This window comes from Capra hircus, chromosome 7 (assembly GCF_001704415.2).
Source record: "Capra hircus breed San Clemente chromosome 7, ASM170441v1, whole genome shotgun sequence".
In the NCBI taxonomy this organism is placed as follows: Eukaryota; Metazoa; Chordata; class Mammalia; order Artiodactyla; family Bovidae; genus Capra; species Capra hircus.
The window spans coordinates 90,503,555-90,520,635 of NC_030814.1; the positions used below are offsets into that span (position 1 = coordinate 90,503,555).

The 17,081-nt window shown below is 54.0% G+C and overlaps 1 protein-coding gene across 2 annotated transcripts; it reads right to left on the reverse strand.

The window, feature by feature from the left end:
* On the reverse strand, positions 1,135-14,423 carry DAPK3 (death associated protein kinase 3). 2 transcript variants are annotated; one of them, XM_018050850.1, is made up of 9 exons: positions 14,267-14,423; positions 13,090-13,244; positions 6,928-7,288; positions 6,533-6,662; positions 6,251-6,299; positions 5,579-5,605; positions 4,344-4,496; positions 3,583-3,628; positions 1,135-3,111 (listed from the first exon to the last, which is right to left on the reverse strand). In XM_018050850.1, the coding sequence occupies exons 2-9, from the start codon at positions 13,149-13,151 to the stop codon at positions 2,575-2,577; spliced, it is 1,365 nt and encodes a 454-aa protein (XP_017906339.1). In that variant the 5' UTR covers positions 13,152-13,244; positions 14,267-14,423; the 3' UTR covers positions 1,135-2,574. The 2 variants fall into 2 exon arrangements, with proteins under 2 accessions (XP_017906339.1, XP_005682630.1); XM_005682573.3 differs by lacking the exon at positions 14,267-14,423 and adding an exon at positions 13,769-14,165.

The window sequence follows — 17,081 nt, forward strand, 5'->3', positions numbered from 1 at the left end:
GGGAAATTTGCCCTCAGCACAGAAGTGCTCTGGATTCTGAAAGGGCAGGTGTGAGTCCAAAGAGGGCTGTGGTTTCTACCCGGAAGCCTTAATCAGAAAGACTGGGAGAGTGAGGCCCCTCCTTTGCCTCCCATTATCTCCCTGAGAGCCTAACTGGGTAAAGGCTGGCTAGCTGAATGCTATTCACTGGTGCCCTGGAGTCTTCAGGGGGCCTCTGGCTCACCCCTCTTGGGGTCTGGAGGCCCTCCAGCACTGCATGGAAGCCCATTTCTTTTCCAGGTGACACCCGGACAATGCCTCACACAGTCACCCACACTGGGCACCCCTTTCCTGCCACAGGCTGACTGCATTTTGCAATGAATCACAGGGGGATGTGCTGCTCAGAGTCCTGTCTCAAAGGGCTACCACCAGGACAATCACGGACCGACTGGAGAAACCTGAGTGGGTTCGACCACGCCACAGGCTGCAATCTACTGAGACTCTGAAAGTGGAAGTCATTGACCAAAAAGACAGGTAATTCCCTGGTGGTCCAGTGGTTAGGGTCCTGTGCTTCCACTGCAGGGCACATGGGTCTGATCCCTGGTTGGGGAACTAAGATCTCCCATGCTGCACTTCATGGCCACAAAAAAAGGAACACCCCCAAATAAAAAATGAAAAACGAATTTTACAGAGTCTTCTCAATTTTTCTAAAATTGGTTTAAAACAGGGGGAATAGGGAGATGCAAGGAACGAGGGAACAGAATGCTGACCAGGCTGCTGGGAAGGAAGAAGCGAGTCAGAGGGACCCTCTTCAGAGCCACATTCCAGACCCAGAGGCTGGGTGACTGGGGGCAGGAGCGGCAAGGACACCTCCAGGCAGGCCCAGAGCAGGCAGGGGGCTGTGACCTGGCAGCTTCTCAGCAGCAGCAGAGGGACAGGAAACCCCTCCAAGCCAACTATAGTCGCCTGGACGCCTCCAGCTCTTCAGAGACATCCCCAGCTGAGCCCCAAGACAGGGGCAGCCTCCAACACCCCCCAGGGCTATAAGGGCCGGGAGCAACAGAGGAAAGAAGATACAAGAGGCCACAGAGGCCATGGTGTCAGCTAACTGCCAGGCAGGCCACCCCCATCCTAGCCAAGCAGAGAAGAGCAGGAGCCAGGGAAGTGGGTTTTATTTCCTTAAGGCTGGCAGCAGGCACATGCTCAGAGCTGTGTGTGTCATACAATGGTGCTTGTGAGGGGCACAGAGTGGGCCCGCCCTGCCCCTTTTTGCCAGCCCCCCAGCCAGGCTCCAATGCCCTCCTCAGCCCTGCAGGGTGTTGTAGCCTGAGCCCTGCCAGGGCCATGGGTGAAGTGCCACCCACCTGCCCACCCATTCCTCCCCGCATATGGCCTTGGCTGGCCTCTGTTGTGAGAACTCCTCTCGGACTAAGGGCGGGGGGCTGCATAAGGGCCCCTGGATTAACACAACGGCAGCAGGGAACTCCGCTGGAGCTCAGCATGGCCACAGCTGGGACCCAGGTTTTGCTGAAGCCTGGTTCTTAGGGCACATTCTCTGGACCGCGCTGCAGGGCAGCACCTAGTGGCAAAAAGCAGCATTGCCACGGAGACCACTTAGGGCGCCTTCTCCAGCAGCTGCACGGAGCGCAGGAAGGTGGGGCAGGCTGTAAGGGACCATGGGGCTCTCCAGGTAGGGGATGCTGGTAACAAGGGTCCCTAGCAGTTACTCCAGGGCGTCCACTAGAGAGATGCTGATCCAAGGGTAGCACTGGCGAAGGGAGTATGATAGGGTGGGGCTAGGGATGAGGCGGGGTTGGGACCCTGCTGAAGGCTCTAAGCGTTGTCAGGGAGCTGAACAGACAGGGAGGTTCCAGGGCTCTTCACCCCCTTCCCCACGGGAGGCCTGCCTTGGCAAGAAGTGGAGACTCGGCCTTGCAGATACTTCCTTTACTGCACCTGGGCCCTGTGCCCTGCCACCACCACCCCCTGCAACACAGCCCCCAGACTGACACCTCCTCGAGGGCTGGGGGCACTGAAAGGGGCTGGGGGATCTGGATCAGAGGCCCTTCCACCACTGACTCTGGAGGAGCAGTTTCTCTTCTTCAGAGTGGAGGAGCCAGGGTGTCGAGCAGAGGCTCTCCCTCAGTTCTGAGCCCCAGGACATTCACAGACAGCCGCCATGCCCCCGCACCGAGATTCCACACCCTTGGACCAAATAGAGCCTGAGGCTGCCGGCCAGGCTCTGAACGTGAAGGCTGCCAGCCCAACCGGGGGCGGGTGTGAGGCATGTGTGTCCACCGTGGCCAGTTTCGTGGATGTGCTGCCCCTTGCAAGAGGCCCTGAGGTGATGCTGCCCTGGAGGCTCCAGGAGTGGAGCCACAGGAGGGAGGGAGGGGCTGGGCTGGGGGCACTAGGGCGGTACAGAGAAGACCCAGACCAGCCCCCTCCTCTGGGGCAGAGCCGGGCCAAGCTGTCCCTGGGCCGTGGATTCCCGGGCCCCATGGAGCACATCCTGCCTCCAGTTCCTGGGCGCTGCGGGGCCACATCGGGGCGATGGGGCCTGCCACGGCCGAGGATGCCACACCCTGGGCGGCCCTAGCGGAGGCTGCACTCCCCCTCCTGCAGCTTCTCCTGCTCCATGGCGCGCACCAGATCCTGCACGAACCGCATCTCGGAGGCCACCTGCTTGGCCAGTGCCTCGTAGCGGTTCTCTAGGCGGCTAAAGCGGCGCTTGAGCCCACTGGCCCCGAGCAGGGCCCCCTTGGCCTCCTCCTGTGCCTGCCGCTGTAGCGCCTCCGTCTTGTGCAGCTCCTGGCGCAGCCGCCGCAGGTCCTGGCCTAGGCTCTCATTCTCCTCACGGTACCAGGCCTCCTTCTCCTCGTAGATGGCCGTCAGCGCCTCAAGGTCCTCATGGAACAGGCGTCGGCTGTGCTCCAGCCCGCGCAGGCCCTCCTCGGCTGCCGCCACCTCCTCCAGCACTTTGGAGAAGCGCTCGAAGTTGATGTAGGTGTTGTTGGGGGGCATGCTTGAGTGTGACTTGATGGTGTACTCCTTGAGGCGTGCCGTCTTCAGGCGCCGCCGCTCTGGCTTCCGGCCGCTGTCTTCCCGCCGTACATTTCGCCGCCGGATGGCCTGCAGGGGGAGAGGAGGGGAGGAAAGGGCGCCTTGGACCAGGGCCGCAGGGCAGCCCCCCGGGCCATGTCTGGCCCTCCACCCACGTTATATTAGCCCATGGCCCTGCCCATCTAAGTACACATGGTCCTGGCGCTTTCCCGCTGATGGTTGAGCTGAGACCTGAGGGCAGACCACATGGTCACACCAGAGACCACAGAGCCAGAAGTATTCACTCTGACCCTTGACTGAGGCTGCCAAGCCTGACCTTGGCCTGGAGGTGATCCCTTTATGAGAAGTTCTGGGGAGGCCACCCTGCTGTGTGCAGAGGGGCTGTGGACTCTAGCCAACAGTTCAATGAGACAACTCCGACACTACACTGACATACACCCTGTGCCCACAGCATCTAGGCCCACTCCCGTGGGGACCCTCGCCCATGCTGGGGCTGCTCCCAACTACCATGCCCATGTGGGGGCAGCCCCACCACCTCACCTTGATCCAGGAATGCTCCAGGCTCTGGGCGATGGTCATTCTCCTCCTGGAAGAGCCCCCAGAACTGGTTAGTTGCATGAGTGCCGCCTTCACTGTCCTCCCCACAGAGAGCAGGAAGGGGTGGTCCACGCTCTCCCCGCTGCAGCTCTGGCTCTCAGCCCTACTGTGGCTGACTCAGGGCACCTCCCCTGGGCCACCACCCTGAAACCTGGTCCCTAAAGTCACTGTTCAGCCCAGCAGCAAGCTTCTGAAACAACCATGCCAGTACAGGCACAATTAAGGTCTCCCACTCTGCTTGGCTGGCCATAAGGAGCCCATCAAGGGGCTTGGGGATGACGTGGACTCCAGGGTTTCCATGTTTTCCGCTAACAGCACTGACACCTAATGTTGGCGTCTCATAACTCAGACACCCAGAGGAGGAGCCTGGGGAGGACTACCCCATGGGAGCACCTCTGGGTGAATGAAAGCTCTGTGTTGCCGGCATATTTAGCTCTTTCTAGGGAAAAAACCAAACAGTAATTTAGAATTTTATATGAAACCTCCTATCCTAAACACTGGCAACAAATGAAAAGCTTTGTAAGAAGCAGCTTCATAGGAGGGCCAGCCTAGGCCTCCCTGTGCTATCTCCGCCCAGAACAGGCGCCATGGCCAACTCCCAGGTACGGGAGTGGCATCTCAGATGGATACATTACTTGTCCTCGGCCACAGCGCCCATTCTGGGGGACTTGCCTGGCCCACCCTGCCCGGCCCAGTGCTCCTACTTGGGGTCTTTGACAAGCAGACGGCGGATGAAGTCCTTGGCCAGCTCGCTGGTGTTGCTAAAGTACTCCTCGTCAAAGTCGTAGTTCACAGCCGAGATGTTGGTCAACGTCTCCTGCTTGGTTTCACCCAGGAACGGGGATGCGCCACTCAGCCTAGGAGACGGACACCAGGCTCAGGGGGGCCAGACAGGTGTGTGGTCACTCCATGACCAGGATGCTGCCCAGGCCACCACCCAGCTCCGCTGTGCCCATGGAGGGGGCAGATGGGGAGGGAGGTTGATGCCAGGCGCCTAGTCACCCTGTATAAATGCGCCCAGCCGCCAACCAGAGGCAGGGAAAATCCACTGCCCAGCCAGTGAGGGGTGCTAAAATGAGTCAGCAAAATCTCTGCAGAAACTCAAAGTATCCCCATAGACTTAGTCTTAGAGGCTTGGTCTCAAAGCCCCTTCCCTGAAGCCTTTAGTAGTTAGAGGCAAAATGGTTAACTGGGGTTGGGGGGCGGTGCTGGTGGTCCTGGCCGACACCACAGACGCCAGGTGTCCTTCCAGTGTGCTGCGCTGAGGCCACACCACCACCCTGCACGGATCTGGACGTGTGACGCTGTGACTTTTTAGGTGAGAGATATGTATAGCTGGTTTTCACTCCCAACTGCAGGCACACAAAACCTCTGTAACTTCCTAAAACCCAAGGCAAGAGCATCTACTGCTATAAAATTTGGTCTTTGTTTCATTTCTTAAAACAACTCCAGAGAATAGAGATAAAAGAAGCGTCTTTTCTTGCTCATGACAAGCCCCTTCCAGCCACACCTGAGTTGGTACCAATGAGGTGTCTGTGGAAAGGCCCTAAGGAGAGGGCTGCCAGTTGGGGAGAGCAGTGGGGTCACAGGGATGGATCTTTCATCCTGCCTCTAACCTCCAGGAAGGGGAGGGGCTGGAGGCTGAGTCTAATCTCCAAAGGCCTGTGATTGAATCCACCACACAGAGGAGTTGCCAGCCCAAGGACGAGGAGACAACAGTCCCGGCCCAGAGCCTCGCGTGGTTACTTCACTGCCTTTGGAACTCTCCTGAGCATACTCTCTCCTGCACACACTCACGCAGTTGTCCATCCATCGAGAGCCCCTGAGCACTGCAACAGGTCAGCGCACTGCAGGTCCTGCATTCCACTTGTGACACCTGCACAGAAGCCTCCCGACCCTCCTCCTGACCCAGCAAAGCCCTGGGAGGGCGGGTACTCACAGGATGTAGGTGATGACGCCAATGCTCCTGGAGGATAACACACAGAAGAGATGGAGTCAGCTCAGCCACAGGCTCAGCACCCCAACCCCCAGAGTCCCAGACTGTCTAGCCAGGTCGGGGGCAGGCCTGTCAGCCCCAGGGACCCTCTCCCTCCAGGGTCTGAACAGCCCCCACCAAGTCCCAGCTTCTGCTCCAAGGGTCTCAGGACCAAATACTGAGGCACCTCTGGCCATGGCTGCCTGCCCACACTCAAAGTGGCCGGGGTGTGGGCAGGGTAGACAGAGCACAAGGGCGCCACAGGCCATGCAGACGTGGAGCCCCTTGAGGCCTCTGTGGCTGAAGGCAGACCTGGCAAACTCTTTCCATTAACGTAAAGGGTGAGACAGTGAGTGTTTCAGGCTTTTCGGGCTACAGACAGTCTCCGTCACATATTCATCTGTTTTTAACAACCCTTCGAAGACCTGAGAACCCTTCCTAGCTCACAGGCCTGGATAGGTCAGCAACCTCTGTCCTAAGGCGATGGTTTGTGTTGTCCCTGACCCATGGCTCCAAGACCAAGAAGAGGGGCTGCATCCCAGCCCGTGGCTGTGACCCGGCAGCTCCTGGGCACAAGGGGAGGGTTCCCTGAGGAGAAGCAACAAGGGCGGCCCTGGGCCCACCACCCTCACTCACCACATGTCTGCCTCCAGACCCAAGGGCTCATAGTTGACGATCTCAGGAGCTGCAGGGACAGGGAGACAGGGTCAGGGGCACCCTGGACACGGCCCAGGGGAGTAACAGAGCCCACAGACATGGCTGGCTCTTGGCAGGGAAAGCCAAGGTGCTGATCGCCCCAGGCCTTGAGTCCTCGGTGCCCAGTGCTAGGGACAATGGGAAACCTGAGGCCTGGGGGGCCTGCCTCCCCCTAAGCCAGCTGGAAATGCTCCAGTGCCCCCAGGCCCACCCGTTCCTCACCCACAAATTCCGGGGTCCCAAAGATGTTCTTGAACTCATTCCCTGCCTCGATCTTGTGGGCGATGCCGAAGTCAATGAGCTTGATCCGTGGGTTGGGCACATTCTTGTCCAGGAGCATGATGTTTTCTGGCTGGTTGCGGGGAGAAAGGTAGGGGGATGGACAGGGGCCTCTGAGCCTGCTGGCCCCATGTCTCAGGGAACAGCACTGGCCCAGCCCAGTGTGTGGGGTGTGTGCAGGCTGACTCCCCTCCACAGGTCCAGCCCAGAGCCATCCATCTCCTCAACGCCCCCAGCAGGGACACCCTGGGAGAAAGGAGGTGGACCCTCTCAGCCCTGTCCTCACCCACGCTGGCCAGGCTCCTCCCCGGCTCTGTGTTGCGGGCCCAGTGGGCTACCTTGAGGTCGAAGTGGGCGATACGCTTGGAGTGCAGATAGTGGACACCGTCCAGGATCTGCTTCAGGAACTGGGTGGCCTCGTCCTCGGTCAGTGACTCCTTCTCGGCCAGGAAGTCAAAGAGCTCACCGCCTGAGACCAGCTCGAGGATGAGCACCACGTCCGTCCTGTTCTCAAAGATGTCATGCAGTGTGATGATGTTGGGGTGCCGGATCTCCCGCAGGATGTTCACCTCCCGCTCGATCTCCTCTCGGCTCACTCCCCGGCGGCTGGACGACAGGCGGCGCTTCTTGATGAACTTGGCTGCATACTCCTTCCCAGTACCCTTCTGCCGGCACTTCCGCACAATCGCAAACTGTCCGCTGCAGGGACAGACGGGAGGGGAGGAGGAAGCAGGTGCTGAGAGAGACGCAGGACTCTGGGGACCTGGGCCACTCCCCAGGACAGTGCGTTCCAACCACCTCAAGAATGCACCCCGGGCAGCAGTGCTCCACATGAGCGCAAACTGGCCCTGAACACAGTGGCTGCCCAGAGTGTCTGCAGCAGCGAAGGGACCAACATGGTTCCACGTTTACCAAAATGAAGCGGGACCCATCATGGCAGATCAGGTGGAATTTTTTGCAGTCTTGAAAGATGATTCTTGAGGCACTGAGAGGACAGACCCCCATGAAGACCTGCTCAGTGAAGACAGCAGCAGAGGAACACAAGGAATGAGGTTATTCTGGGTAAAACAGAAAGGTACAGGAGTTCCCTGATGTTCCAGTGGTTGAGAATCCGCCCGTCAATACAGGGGTCACAGGTTCAATTACTGGTCCGGGAAGATCCCATGTGCCATGGGGCAACTAAGCCCAAGTGCCACAACTACTGAGCCCAGGCACCCCGGAGCCAGTGCTCCTTAACAAAAGAAGCCACTGCAATGAGAAGCCTATGCACCACAATTAGAGAGTAGCCCTAACTCACCACAACTAAAGTAAGCCTGAGCAGCAACAAAGACCCAGCTCAGACAAAAATTCATTAACTAATCAAAAGAAAGAAAGGTACATGTTATACCACATATAGAGGTATGTTGGCATGTAAGAGGCTGCCACAGGTAAGAGGTCTGAAGGACACATGCCCGGCTGTGAGCAGCAGATATCTCTGAAGAGCGGGACTGAGGGCAGTGAAGCGGGTTTTTTCTTTTTATTAATATTTGCTATGATTCTGCATGATTCAACTTTTCACAGCACATTTCATCACAGTTTAAAATCTAAGAAAAGATAAAAAGCCACTGAGTTCAAAAGAGCTTCAGAGTGAAAGAAGCACACAAGTTTTCACAAGAGAGGAGGGAGGATATGGAGAAACTGGAACCCTGGTGCACGGCTAGTGGGAAAGCCAGACAGGGAAGCTGTGGTGAAAACTGTCTGGAGGTTCCTTAAAACCTTAAAAATGGAGTTACCTTCAGACCTAGGAATTCCACTCTACAAAAACTTGTACACAAATGTTCACAGCACCATCATTCACAGCAGTCATAAGGTAGAGATAAATGCCGATCAGGGGATACAGCATACACAAAATGTGGTCCCTCCACACACAGGAGCATTATTCAGTCCTGAAAAGGGGGGAAGCCCTGACACTTGCTGCAATGTGGATGGACCCTGAGAATATGATGCTCAGTGAGAGAAACAGATGCAGAAGGACACTCAGTGTATAATCCACTGATGTGAAACATCTAGAACAGGCCAGAGAGTAGGTTTCTGGTTGTCAGGGGCTGAGGAGGTGATGAGGGTGACTGACCAGGGGGATGGAGCTCCTTTGGGGATGATGAAAACGTTCTGAGATTGTTTAATGGTGATGGCTGAAAAACTGTGAATATATGGAAGATCGTTAAGTTATACAGTTTAATAGAGTAAACAGTATGGTGTGTGAATTATATCTCAAGACAGCTGTTATTTGAAGAGAAAGAAACTATTTACTGTCCTTCAGGGAGCTGTCCAATGTCCAAATTCTTTTGCTGTCTAGGAACTTAGCTATGTTAACTTGCTTTCACTCATGAGTTGAGTGAAAAAGGCCAGAGGATAATTATTTTAAGCTTTACAGGCCATATGGTCTCTGTCACAATTTGTGTGCGTTTTTACAACCCTTTAAAAAAGTAAAAAACCATCCTATGTTCATGAGTGGACCATACTGAACTAGGCGAGGGCTGGACGTGGCCCACTAGCTATGGGCCACGCGAAAGCAGACTAAGTCTAAGACAGAAGGCACACAAGGGACCTCAACCAGGTCCCACCAGGGGCCAAGAGAAAGCGGACAAGGTGACTCTGTGACAACTCTCAGAAATGGGACCCCGTGGGTAGAGGAAGGAGTGGCAGAGATGGGCTGTGGGGACAGGAGGGATCTCTTCAGTTGGTGATAGCACAGACAGGACAGGCAGACCAAGAGACAGATGAGTGAGGGTGTCTTTGCCCAGCGAGAGGGGTCTTCAGAAAAACCAAGGGACCCAATAAGTGGACCTTACTAGGACGCTCTGTACCAGATGTAGCTGGCAAGCATCTAAAGCCGCTGTGCGCATGAGCATCAAGGCACAAAGGCGCCACGGCGGCTACTGCAGACATGCTCTGTGCCCACTCAGGCAGGCAAGGTCAACATAGGCAGGTGGGAAGTGCAAATTATCTCCAATCAAGATAAGCTAAATAATGGTCCACGTCTGAATCCCTGGGACCTATGGGCGTGCCACCTCACAGGGCAGAGGGGCTCTGAAGACAGAATTAAGGTCCCTGAGATGGGGACGACTCTGGACTCCCCAGTGGTCCCAGTGTTATCACAGGGTCCTCGTAAGAGGGAGGCAGGAGGGCCAGAGGCAGAGAGAGAGGGGAGATGTTGTGCTGCTGCCTGTGAGGATGGAGGGAGGGGCCGCGAGCCAGGGATGCGGTGGCTCTAGAAGCTGGAAGAGGCAGGAGCCTCCAGAGGGACCAGCCTAGCAGATTGATTTTAGACTCCTGACTCCCAGACCTTGACGTAAAACATGGGTATTCTTCTCAGCCACTAAATTGTGGTAATTTGTTACAACAGCAACAGGAAACTCATACACTAGTCTAAAAGCCAAGAGCACAGTCAGACGAGAAATGTCATGTGTCCCTGATCAGGCCTCCCCCCAATCCCTTAAATCCACCACAATGGTCCCCTGGGTACGTTGCGCTCCTGCCCCCATCAACATCTTAGCTAACACTCCTCATTTCTGAAATGTCTTTGCTTCTCCCCTCTGCCTACATCAACCAAGCAAATTCTTCCAGGTCCACCTCCCACCCAACAATGACACTCCGACAGTAATTACATCAAATGCCACGTGTTTGCTGCCTACTGGGAACACTCTAGGCTGGAATGCGTGGCCTGATTCTCAAACACAAGGATTTCTTCCCCTCTAGTTTTATTCCAAGATGAATCAAAAAACTAACAAAGAGTTCATGGCAGGAGGGAGGTGAAACTTTCCTGGTCGTCTAGTGGCTAAGACTCTGCACTCCAATGCAGGGAGCCCTGGTCTAAGAACTAGATCCCACACGCTGCAATGAGGATCAAGGAGTCCATGTGCTGCAACTGTAACTAAGACCTGGCAGAGCCAAATAAATAATATATTCTCTTAAAAAAAAAAATGTCATCGGAAGGGAAACCAAGACACTATTAGTGCTAAATTGTGTCCCCAAAATCCTAATCCCTAGGACCCCAAAATCTGACTACTGTGATTTAGGGCCTTTGAAGAGGTAATTTAGTAAAAATGAGGTCACTGGTGCTAAGTTGCTCAGTTGTGTCTGACTCTCTGCGACCCCATGGACTATAGCCCAGCTCCTCTTGTCCATGAGATTCTCCAGGCAATACTGGAGTGGGTTGCCATTTCCTCCTCCGGGGAATCGTCCCAACCCAGGGATCAAACCTGCATCTCCAGCACTGGCAGGCGGATTCTTTACCACTGAGCCACCAGGGAGCCCGAGGTCACTGGGGTGGATCTTAATCCAACAGGGTTTGGTGTCCTTGTAAGAGGAGGAGGTCAAGACACAGACACACACAGAGGGAGACCACGTGAGGATGCGGGGGGGGGGGGGCATCACACACCAATGAGAGAGCCTCAGGGGGCCAGCCTGCAGCACCTTGACCTCTGACACATGAGTTAACGGTTGCAGACATGCTCCATGACACAGAAACCAGGCTGGCGTCCACACTGACCAACCATAGACTAATTTATCTTCCAAGATTGCCCAGGTGACTTGACTTGGGAGAACCCTCCATACACATCCACACAAAAATACTCACTCCCATTTTATTCAGCCCATGACTCCCAGGACAAGGAAACTTGGCTGGGCTTAACTCAAAGCAGAAGCCAGACGCCCACTTCTGGCTCCAGCACACTTGGCTTTACGATCAGGAAGGCTTAGTCTCAAGGCCTGAGTCCTGCCCGGCCACTTTCAGTCTACATGGCCTTGGGCAAGCTGGTTTCCTGTTCTGAGCCTCAGTTTCTTCATCCACAAAATGGGGATGACAATGGTCCTGCCTGGTAGAGCCTTTCACAGATGAATGCAAGTGTAACAAAAAACAGCCCAGGACTCAGATGGCCAAACAACATCTACAACTTCTACAGTTGCAGCACAGTCTGCACAGTGTTCCATGGCATTAATCCTTCACCTCGTGTGTCTCTAAGAATGTTCTGGATCATTACATAGGGCAGCGCTGTCCATGATGACAGCCACTGGCCACACAGAAGCTGCCCAGCCCATTCAAACTGAGGTGTGCTGTGAGCATACAAGACACACCAGAATTCAAAGGCTTCACATCAAAAACACGTAGTAAACTATTTCACTGAAAATTTTTATAGGAACTTCCCTGGTGGTCCGGTGGCCAAGACTCCATGCTCCCAATCCAGGGGGCCTGGGTTCCATCCCTGGTCAGGGAACTAGATCTTGCATGCCACAACTAAAAAAATCCCGAGTGCTGCAACTAAGACCTGGAGCAGCCAAATAAATAAATATTTTTAAAATAATAATAATAATTTTTATAATGAATGACAACCAAAATGATAATAGTTTGACCTAACAAGTTAAATAAAACACATTATAATAAAACTATTAAAGTTGACAGTTACTAGAGAATTTCAATAAAATTCCTACATGGCTTGCTTTATACAAGTTGCCATGCTCTTTTTAATGGCTGCATAATATTCTGTTGACAAGGCAGTGGTGCTGTGATGGTCACTGAAAAGGCCCCATCTTCTGTTCACATACAGTCCTTACAGTGACTCTCCCCATCCCTAGATCTTAGGTCTACATATATGCTATACTCACAGAATTAACTCCTAGGAGTGAAATCGGTGGGTTAAAGGGAACACACATGGTAGTTTTACTGACTACTGCCCAGCTACTCTCAGCAGAAGGCCCTAACATTTCCAATAACAGAGTCTGAGCTCTCCGTGGGGGTGGGGGAGATGGCCTGCATTCCCTGCTGCTCTACCAGAGGAAATTCCTAAAGGAGGGACTTCAGAATCCCAAATGAGCCCCACAGGCTCTCTCAGCAAAAGCCTGATGAACGGCTCAGTTATTTACATTCCCTTCTGGTGACATCATGGAGCCGGCCAAGGCAGTTCCGGGAGGGCCAGCCAGCAACAAACTCACCAAATAAGGGTTGAGGCTCGGGAGTAAAAAGGATGGTAGCTGGCAGGTCTGAGGCGGGAGAGCTCCCAGGGGACACTCCCAGGCCTGGCCTGGCAGGAAATCAGCTGCCTGGCTGGATTGGGAAACCTCTGCTCTTTCCCACAAGAATGTTAACAATGGGCCAGGGTGTGGGCCCGGACAGGAGGCCTGAGAGGCTCCACTGCCTCCCACAAGAGAGGTTTAAAGACACAGAGAGACCTTTACCAACATCTACTGCTCTCATGCCATAGGCCAGGCACTGTATTAGGTGCTGTTTGGACTCGATCATGTTTATTCCCAAAGGAAGTGCACAGGGGATGTCGGAACAAGAATTCCAGGCCCAGAATGGCTGCCTCCAAAGCCCAAACTCATCCCACAGTGCATGATACTGACTCATCCCTGCTTGGGGAGAGCAGGAGAAAGGACAGGAGGAGAGGAGATACCCTAGAAGACCCCACAGTGGGTCAGGTCGCCCCCTCCTCCTCGGGGCCCCATCAGAGGGGACTGCTCACCTTCCCAGCTCCTCTCCCATCTCATAGTGGTCTTCCACATCCTCCTGCCTGAATGTTGACATGGTGGCCGGTCTGCCTTCCAGCGTCTTCCACCCCAGTACAAACCTGGTCAGTGGTCTAGGAATAGTACCTCACGGAGTCCTCTCGCTGTGACCCTGGAGGAGACAGAAAAACAGAAAAGGACTGAGATGCCAGTCATTACTTCTGGGTCAAAGGATCGATCAGCATCTCCCAAATAGGTTTCAGATTCACCATGCTGAAATTCCACCTTCCCTGTAGCAGGCACTTGCATTTGGTGGGCAGGGTGCTTTCATGTGTCATCTCATTTAGATACCACACTGCCCCAGGGGTCAGTGTTAGCCAGGCTTGTGCCACTTACACCCCCGTAACTCCCAGGAGCCATGGATCTGTGGTTCTGCACACAACACCCCAGTCTTTTTCTGCATCTTCCTTCTAGGCTTCTCCCAATCTTATCCATAGCCCCCAAATTCCTATAAGTTCTCCCACACTCTTCACACCCCCAAACCCTGGGACACCCTGATTCTCTGCCAGATTTACAACACACTCCCATCTCCCTGTCCCTCAGCAAGCTTAACCCCTCCTCCTCCTTACCCACTGCCCCCACATGCCCTCCCCCTCCTCGGCTGGTCACTAAGACCCTCTGCGGCGCTGGGCTTACCCCATCTCTTGCCGCCGCCTTCCTGAATTTACCAGGAACTGAACAACGGCTTCCAAGCTCCTCCAAGGCCCTAACCCATTCTTGCTCCCTCTGACCTCCGCCGTGCTAGCAAAGTTAACTTCCTCCTCCCCCTTCCTCGAAGACACCTCTTTCAAGTTTCAAAGGCCCCCGCCCCAAGCTCCACACCCACAACGGAACCCCGCAAAGGGCCACATCTGAGTCTCCTCCATGATCCTTCGCCCCCAACCTTCTCACAAGCTCCAAGGCAGACCCCTACGGCTTCCTTCAGAGACGCAGCCAAGATTCCCCCAATCCCCAACGTCCCGGCTCCAGCGTCCCAGAGGCCGCCACGCCCCTCACAGGCCCCGGCCCAGATCCTTCTCCTGTTCAGTCATCCCATGGGTCCCCAAAAGTACCCCCTACTAAGTCTCCTAGGACGCCCTCCCCCGGCAGCCTCGGACCGAGTCCGCTCCGCACCCTCGACCCCACGCCGCGGACCTATCTCTCAGCCGCGCTGGCGGGCGCCGCGTCCTCAGGCCCCGCCGCCTCGGCCGCCGCGACGCGTCAACCCTTGCGTCGTCACCATGCCCGCCAGAGCCCGCCCCCGAGAGGTGGATCCCACCCCGCATTGGTCAGCACACACAGCGCTCGTGAATCCCCGCCCATCGCCTCCTTTCAGGCCCCAGCCCACGGGCGTCCGGCCCTCCTCACCAAAATGAGGCCTCACCTTTGGTGCAGGCTCGCCTCCCACAGCTGATTGGCTGTAAAGAACGTCGGTCAAATTTACGGAAGTCGACCTCCCGACTTCCGGTCCCTGGAACACCCCGCCCCTTCTCCTCTGACCGGGGTCCTCAAGGTGGGAAGTAGGATGCTGAAGTCCTGCATCCCTGTTCCTGCCTTTCTTGGGCGTGAAATACGCGAATCCTATGCCCAGCTCCGTCTAGTCAAGGCTATGGTTTTTCCAGTGGTCATGTATGGATGTGAGAGTTGAACTGTGAAGAAATCTGAGCGCCGAAGAATTGATGCTTTTGAACTGTGGTGTTGGAGAAGACTCTCGAGAGTCCCTTGAACTGCAAGGAGATCCAGCCAGTCCATTCTAAAGGAGACCAGTCCTGGGTGTTCACTGGAAGGACTGATGCTATAGTGGAAACTCCAATACTTTGGCCACCTCATGCGAAGAGTTGACTCATTGAAAAAGACTGATACGGGGAGGGATTGGGGGCAGGAGAAGGGGACGACAGAGGATGAGATGGCTGGATGGCATCACCAACTCGATGGACGTGAGTTTGAGTGAACTCCGGGAGTTGGTGATGGACAGGGAGGCCTGGCGTGCTGCGATTCATGGGGTCCCAAAGAGTCGGACACGACTGAGCGACTGAACTGAACTGAACTGATGCCCAGCTCTCTCATGACAGCTCCTGAGGCGGACCCTGGGGCTGCTTCAGTCCCAGGCAGTTTTCTCCTCTGTAAAATGTTCAGTTCAGTCGCTCCTGAACTGAATCAGGTTGGATCTCCTTGCAACCATAGCCTTGACTAGACAGACCTTTGCTGGCAAAGTAATGTCTCTGCTATTTAATATGCTATCCAGGTTGGTCATAACTTTCCTTCCAAGAAGTAAGCGTCTTTTAACTTCATGGCTGCAATCACTGTCTGCAGTGATTTTGGAGCCCTCAAAAATAAAGTCTGACACTGTTTCCACCGTTTCCCCATCTATTTCCCATGAAGTGATGGGACCAGATGCCATGATCTTAGTTTTCTGAATGTTGAGCTTTAAGCCAAAATTTTCACTCTCCTCTTCCACTTTCATCAAGGGGCTCTTTAGTTGGTCATAACTTTCCTTCCAACGAGTAAGCGTCTTTTAATTTCATGGCTGCAATCACCATCTGCAGTGATTTTGGAGCCCTCAAAAATAAAGTCTGACACTATTTCCACCCTTTCCCCATCTATTTCCCATGAAGTGATGGGACCGGATGCCATGATCTTAGTTTTCTGAATGTTGAGCTTTAAGCCAACTTTTTCACTCTCCTCTCACTTTCATCAAGGGGCTCTTTAGTTCCTCTTCACTTTCTGTCATAAGGGTGGTGTCATCTGAATATCTGAGGTTATTGATATTTCTCCTGGCAATCTCAATTCAGCTTGTGCTTCTTCCAGCCCAGCATTAGACGGTAAAGTGTCTGCCTGCAATGCAGGAGAGCTGGGTTCGATCCCTGGGTCGGGAAGATCCCCTGGAGCAGGAAATGGCAACCCACTCCAGTATTCTTGCCTGGAGGATTCCATGGACTGTACAGGCTCCAGGCTCCAGTCCATGGGATCGCAGAGTCAGACACGACTGAGCAACTTCACTTCACTTCACTTCTTCACTCTGCATATAAGTTATATAAGCAGGGTTGCTAAGTTGCTTCAGCTGTGTTCGATTCTGCATAGCTAGCCAGTCCCCACTGTCCATGATACTCCAGGCAAGAATACTGGAGTGGGTTGCCATTTTCTCCTCCAGGGAACCTTCCCGACCCAAGGATCAAACCTTCGTCTCAAGTCACTTTGCATTGGCAGGTGGGTTCTTTACCACTAGTGCTAAACCTGGGAAGCAGTTAGCCATATTGCAAATACATAAAGATACAAACTAGGATAGGTGTTGCCATTAAATGCTTGAGGACTGTTTTATGACTCCTTTTAGGCTCAAGATACATAAGAACTAGCATTGGTTGAGCTTTACTGCATACCAATCAACAACGTGAAGTAAAATATTTTACTAGTTCTATACTTGGGGAAACAGACAGAGAGGTTAAGTAACCCGCCCAGAGTCACACAGCCAGTAAATGCATTAACTGAGATTCGTTCCCAGAGAGGCCTGAACCCAAAGCCCACACTGAACCACTTCAGATACCATCTGACACAGGCCATCCTCTGGTCATGATAGTCCCAATCTCATGCAATTCCACTTCACTTCACGACTTGCCTTCTTCGCCTCACACCTCATCCTCGCTTAAGCTTTGACATGAAAGCTCTTCTTCCAGCCTGGGGACCACCTTCCTCCACTAAACCCAAAGCACACTTCACAGCTAAAGCAGCACTTTCTCTCACATTCCCTTTTCCCTATTGTTTCATTAATCTGGTACATTTGTCCCCACTAATGAACAAACAGTGATACATTATTAACCAGTCCTTACTAGACTTTCTCCCAGGATCACGTCACATTTGTCTTTTTAGGTTCCTCTGTGCTTTTTGAGTCTCATTTCCAGGGGTTTTGATGACTGGGTTTTGAAGATTGGTCTGTTCTCTCAATGTGGATTTGTCTTGATGTTTTTCTCAGTTA

Coding starts and splice junctions, on each gene's coding strand:
- DAPK3 (XM_018050850.1), bottom strand. CDS start 13,151: ATGTCAACATTCAGGCAGGAGGATGTGGAAGACCACTATGAGATGGGA. Junction 6,663..6,927: donor TCGCCCACTTCGACCTCAAG/GTAGCCCACTGG, acceptor CCCCGCAACCAG/CCAGAAAACATCATGCTCCT. Junction 3,629..4,343: donor CTGCTTGTCAAAGACCCCAA/GTAGGAGCACTG, acceptor GGGCTCTTCCAG/GAGGAGAATGACCATCGCCC.